Raw genomic sequence first — 6,000 nt, 5'->3', positions numbered from 1 at the left:
AACACAGAAGCAACATATCCGCAGTTACTAGAATAAGGAATGTCCTATAGTGCTATGTAGATACTCCCCAGGTGGGTATATGGAGGTGTTAGGGATGACGAGTTAGAAGCATTAAATACACAAAGTCTCTGAGCGACAGGAGCCAATCTGCTGAGTTACTGGACACAGTGAGGAGATGTCCGTTGGGTGGCCTCAGGATGGTGTTGAGAGGTGAGGGCAGGGGCACGGGGAGGTAAAAGGAACTCACTTGGAGCTTCTCCTGTCCCCCCAAGGATGTCAGTTCTCATCTGCAGGCATGGAAGAAATGCCAACCTGAGAGAAGGTCTCTGGAGCACATCCCTTCCCTTGGTGGTTCTTTTGGATGAGGTGCAGAAGGATTGTGGGGTTGCCAGGCACCCTCAGAGTCACCAGTAGTTGAGTATCTGCTCAGTCCCCATTTGGTCTGCTTTGCACCCACATGTTCTTCCGGGTCCTGCTGTCCAACACTTGTCCGCTGCTGACTGCTACTCTTCCATGCACGGTTTTGTTTCGCCTCCAAGGCACCTCCCTCTGTTTTGTCCCCCCTCTCCCCATCCCACCCTACCCGCTGAGTTTGTCTCTTGTCAGCAGAGCCGAGGCTGGCAATCCAAAAACCAAACCAAACCCAATCGAAAAATACTTTGACTTTCATACATGAACATACCTTAAAACAAAACAAAGAAACAACCAAAGCCAAAGAATCCCCAAATCAAACCCATCCCACCCCAAAGACTCTGGAATGTATTTTGAAAACACACGATAGGCAAATTTCTACAGTTCCTCCCCTCCCTCCCCCTTATTTTTGTATCTTTTTTTATAACTAGCACGGCACTCACTGTGGGGTTTAGTATAAAAAATGTCAACTTCCTATAAACATACAGCACATGACCAAAGTTCCAACTAATGTACAAAGTGCGACCACGAGGGAAAGGTCAGAGAACAGCTATTTGCGCTAGCACGGGGCCGTTTCCATACTCCTCTAAGAACTCTATTTACAGCAGTGCCCAGGTGGTCATGGACTTCCTAGTGAAGGTAACTGGCAAATAGTTTCTAGAGAGCTCCCTCTTTTTAATGTTTTTTCACTCCTGGGGTCCTGCACGCAGGGCCGAGCTCAGCTCAAGCTCTCCTCAACAACGTGCTCACGGTGCGGACCAGGTATCCGCTGTTGAGGGATGCTTGGGAGATGTGTGTGCACACAGAGGAGGATGGATGAGATACCAGCAGGGAGAAGAGAGCAGGAGTAGCAGACAAGCAGTTCTCATGACAAACTGAGCTTTCCTTCCAGTTTAGCAGGCAGCTAGGAATGCATTTGGTCAGAAGTTTCACTATGAAGAAGAGATTGCAACTGTCTGGGGTAGATACGGGGTCAGCACTCACCATCCACAACCTCCATCTTCCAGTAGTAAGGGGAATGTAGATCTGAAGGTGCTCCCAGACAGGGTGATTATGGCCATTTGGCCTCTTAAAGACGATTAAAAGTGGCAAACAAGAAAATCGTGCGCTGCAGAATGAGACTGAGAGACAGGAGCAAATTCAAACAGGTACTTCAGTCATTAATCCTTCATCTCACCCTCGATCCCCCAGTGCAGGTGTGGCTGAGGGTTACTGGTATTGGGAATGACATTTAAGTTAGTACTGGAATTCAACAGGGATTTCTTCCTTAGATCAGCTCTTGCTTGCTGAGATCTCAAAGTGGCACAAAGCAGGGAGAGCGCTCCAGGGAATGGGACCGGTCTCAGCCACCTCAAGGAATCAATACCTTCAGCCTCACCCAGCTGTAGGTGCTACATACTGCCCTGAGAAAGGATGAGAAGAATCCAAGCTTCAAGTGCTCCAAAAGCTTCATGATCCAAGAAAAGTCTTTTACAACTAAGAAGGGAAGCTGTACGTGTCATAGAGCTGGGCAAGCAGAGGCTGAATTGGGATCTCTGGAGAATAAAGGATGGCAACATGGCCTCTAGATGCCCACGTTGCCCTGCACAGAAACATGTGAGAGGCCAAGCTGGTGTATTAATACGCTTTAGGAATGTCGAGCAGGCTCTGTCACAGCCATAAAGCACAGCTGATGGAAGCCAGATGTGACTCTGATAGGATGCTGAGCTACGTAAGCAGCAAACCTCTGCTTTGGTCAGAACAGGTACTTGCCCGTGCGGCTCAAGGGAAAGTGGCTTGGCGGCTCATGATAAATGGTGTTGGGGAAAGGCAGGGGAGAGTTCCCCAGAAAAATGTTGTTGCAGCTGCAAAACCAAGGGGAGATTATATGAAAAGAACAGAAGCAGCAGCAGCAACAGAAGAGAGCACAAGGGAAGCATCTCCTTTAAGAACTCAGGAGCATATGCTAGACCATAACACGTGGTCCCCCATTATCACCAGTGGACAAAAGCAGACATTCATTAACCTAAAGCAGACATATAAAATAAGTGTACTATAAACCCTTACAGTCTGTAGATGACTTTAAGTCCTGCCTGTTGCCATTGGACTTCACACATCAGCTCCTGGCTCGCACAGATTCTCTGCATCAGGCTGTTACATCAGGGGCAGCTTTCTTTGCCTTCTCCAGGTCACATTTTAGCATGTTCTTGAAGCCTCTCAACACAGGAAGGTGAGGAGGGAGAAGTCTGTATTAAACATCATCTGCTCAAGAATCATCAAGGATCATCACCACATGCAAAAGGGAATCTATTTCAAAACTCATGTGGGTCAGGCCTTAGCAATAACCTCTTATTGTTGGCTGCTTTTATCTGCGCACTGCGCTGAGCAGACTTGTGAGGCGATACAAAAGCGAGAGCACCGGCTGCTACAGCAAATTGGGGTGATAAATCCAGAGAACAAGATCTGGCTTAGAGAGAGAGAAATGCTCCACCACCAAAGTGAAAAGCAGAAGGAAGGGAGAGACTGAGTTGTATGGAACAGTACGCGGAATGATAGGGAAGAGCTGGGAGGATGGACAGAGGCACACATTTCTCCTGCTGTTGGTACAGTAAATCCTTCCCTGCAGTACAGATAGGGGCAACGCTGCAGCTGAGAGCACCTTTCCCTCCTACCTTGTGTTAGAAAGACTTGTCAGACATCTCCCCTCTAACTCCACAGCCACATCCATCCCTCAGTGAGAGGCAGCTGTGGAAAAGTACCTCGAGAACAAGCCCCATTTTCTCTCAGGTAGCCCTTTACTTGTAGAAGAACCTGGCCCTGTGCACTGACCCTCTCCAAGCAGGCAGCTAACAAACACCTCTGACTCTTCCCTCTCTTGTCTTTGTTCTCATGGCCAGCTTCTCTCCTGCTGAGTGAAGGAAGGGCCACTGACAGTCCTTGCCCTTCCCAACTGCATGGGCAGAAGCTCCAACGTGATCGGGTGTATCTGATGTCCTTCCTCTGTGTGTGCAAGGCCAGTGTCCGCTATCGCATCCCCTGCTGCTATCTGATGCCCGTGTCTCTTCAGTGATAGTCATAAATTGGTCCCTAAGAGGAAATGTAAATGTTGTCTCGTGCCTGTGCCCATAATTTCTAGTCCTCATGCAGCAATTTACATTTACACTTTCCAAAGGTCCCAGGCTGGACAGACTTACACCCTGCCCCTGCGTAGCAGCAATCTGGCCTTCTTTAGCCCTGCTTTAGGAAGCCATCAGTGAGAACAGAAGAGTTGGGGGGGGGGGGGGGGGGGGGTGGAATTTGCTGTCACTTTAACATATGTTTTATGGGTTTCATTTGTCTTTGTGGTGTTTTGTTTTGTTTTTAAACAAGTTCTTATGTTTGGTCCATAGGTCTTCTGTGGTCCCGAACTACATCACCCTTAATGATCAGCTTGGTTATTCTTTCCTATACAACATTCACCAAATTTACAGCAATGGAAAGAAAAGGAAACAAAAGAAAACATTTCATTTTTACAAAGAAAAAAAGATCATTTTGGCTTTGACTATGCCAACTACCTAGATCAATGGATAGTCCTTAAGCATGGGCAAAATGCCATGGCCAGGTAGGTTAGAGGGAGCGTATGAACTTGGGATTAATAAATGTACCCAACCCATTGTCTCTGGCCACAGGAGGAGTCAGGTCACAGAGGCCAGGCTTGCCTCTGGAATGAGGAGGAGCTGGAGACTTGGAGAGCCTTTCCCCTCTTTCCCGTCTCCTTCACAGCTGAAGTTGGTGCAAGGTGAAAGGGAATTGGGAAGGAGCAGGGTCTGGGTACAGGTAGATCCCTGGAAGGCTGGTGGTGTTTCTCCAGTGCTACCAAGTTGCTGGAGTGGGTTGTTGGCACAGTCGGACTCTTCAGTAAGCTTGGCCTGTCTCTACTGGTAGGAGGCCCAGAACAGCTGAATGTTCTCCCAGCTTCATCCTGCGCTGTGTGGACAGGCTCACGTTCTTGGCCAAATAATCAACAGCAGCTGAAGAGGGGAAAAAAGAGGAGGGGGAGAAAACAGCACAACGTTAGCATGCAGTGGACGGAGGCTTTCAGCATCAAAGGGTGTGTAACCAACAGAGCTTGCAAACAGACTCAGTGCAGTGGTTGTCACAGACATGAGGGTCCTGCAAATGAGTGATGGTCCTGCCAGAAATACCTGATGGCACAGATGCTGCTGGGGTTAAGCTGATGTGCAGTGCTCTCTGTGTGTGCTACTGCAGGCCCTCGAGCTAAAACTCTACTTCTGCCATTGAAAATGGTGTTTCCAAGGCAGTTGCCTGAAGATGAGCCTGAGCAGAAAGCCAGTGGGATAAGCCTTCCAGCCTCACCTCCCTGTATCATCTCACAGTGGCAAAGCCAACTCCTGCACTCGGTGTAAATGACTCCAGAGATTCCAATGGAAGCTCAGCAAGGCTGGTCAAGGCTTGAATCTGACTCACTGCTGTGTGCTGACTCATCTCTGCAAGCTCTGCTGCCTGCCTCCATCCACCCTTCCTAAGGGAAAGCGCTTTGCTTATCTCCATCGGGGTGAGAAACAGCAGCCATAACTCCTGAGGTGATGCTTAACCTGTATCCCAGCTCGCCTGACTGCCCCATGGTCTGAGGGGGAAGAGGACCAGGGGCAGGATGGTGACATTGCTCATTAGCTGAGCTTCAGTCAAAGTCTTTCCCTTTCACTAGCTTTAATGTCTCAAATTAGATTAATAAGGAGCTGGCAGGAGATGTACAATCGGTGCCAATGAGTAAACAAATTTCAGCCATCAACGTCTTGTCAGGCGCCTGCCCCAGAGGAGGTCCCTTCCAGACACAAATTCTTATTAGACTTGTCATATCTATTAGAATTCCTTTCACGCTTCTGCGTTCCATCACCGGCATCATTAACACAGCTCCGGCCTTTGGGAACTGAGAGGACCACATTAATCTGGCATCCCTGCTCCTCACCGGCTGGGACAGCGCAGGCTCGGCTCAGGATGAGTTCTGTGGGGCTGAAGGGAGGTGGGCTGGGGAGCTTCTGCAGGCTGCAGGGTCTGGAAAGAGCTCAGTGAGGCAAGTGGAGCTGGTTGTAGCTGGGATAGCTCAGCTTGGGTGCTGGGCTCTGTAATGTTGTGTTATGGTGCTTCCAGCTTCAAGGGTGGGGTGTACACAGGATTAGACCCCCAAGCTATGGCTCTCATCCAGACCTTGGTCCCCTGATATGTCAGTAACCACATTAAGTATGTCTTCGAGAGGATGCAGGTAAAGAGGAAATTCACTCCTCAGCCACACTGTGGGTGGGGGTGGGCCTCTGTTCCTGTTGCTCTGGCTGAATTCAGATGGGTGCTTGGGAAGGGAAGGAAGTAAAAGCCAGAGCTCTGGGAAAATGGGAATTTGATGGCAATCCCACCCTTCTATAACAAACCTGCTAACCTCCCAGTAATTGCTTTTTGTGGGAAGAGCTCCAAGGCACCAGGGTATCCCCTGCCAGAAGTCAAAATACAGTTTGTTGGTTTAATACAGTGGAAGCCAAAATAAAACCAGAAACCCACCAGAAGTACTCTGGGTGTTTATTTGCTTATGTGAGAGAGAAAGTGTGCCTGGGTTCG

At 49.0% G+C, this 6,000-nt stretch overlaps 1 protein-coding gene across 7 annotated transcripts in view; it reads right to left on the bottom strand.

Moving 5' to 3' along the window:
* Positions 1-3,875: 3,875 nt before the first annotated feature.
* PAX7 (paired box 7) overlaps positions 3,876-6,000 on the bottom strand; it is a 99,334-nt gene continuing 97,209 nt past the window's right edge. For all 7 annotated transcript variants that reach the window (XM_061479420.1, XM_061479424.1, XM_061479422.1 and 4 more), the window contains one exon: positions 3,876-4,400. In XM_061479420.1, the coding sequence (XP_061335404.1) occupies positions 4,285-4,400 (116 nt within the window). In that variant the 3' untranslated portion in view covers positions 3,876-4,284. The remainder of the gene's footprint in view (positions 4,401-6,000) is intronic.

The sequence above is a fragment of the Pezoporus flaviventris genome, unplaced genomic scaffold (assembly GCF_033815535.1).
Source record: "Pezoporus flaviventris isolate CSIRO_AGI_PZ_B2104156 unplaced genomic scaffold, CSIRO_AGI_Pfla_v1 ptg000148l, whole genome shotgun sequence".
In the NCBI taxonomy this organism is placed as follows: Eukaryota; Metazoa; Chordata; class Aves; order Psittaciformes; family Psittacidae; genus Pezoporus; species Pezoporus flaviventris.
The sequence above is the reverse complement of the archived record's forward strand: the minus strand, read 5'-3'. Positions and strand labels throughout refer to the sequence as shown.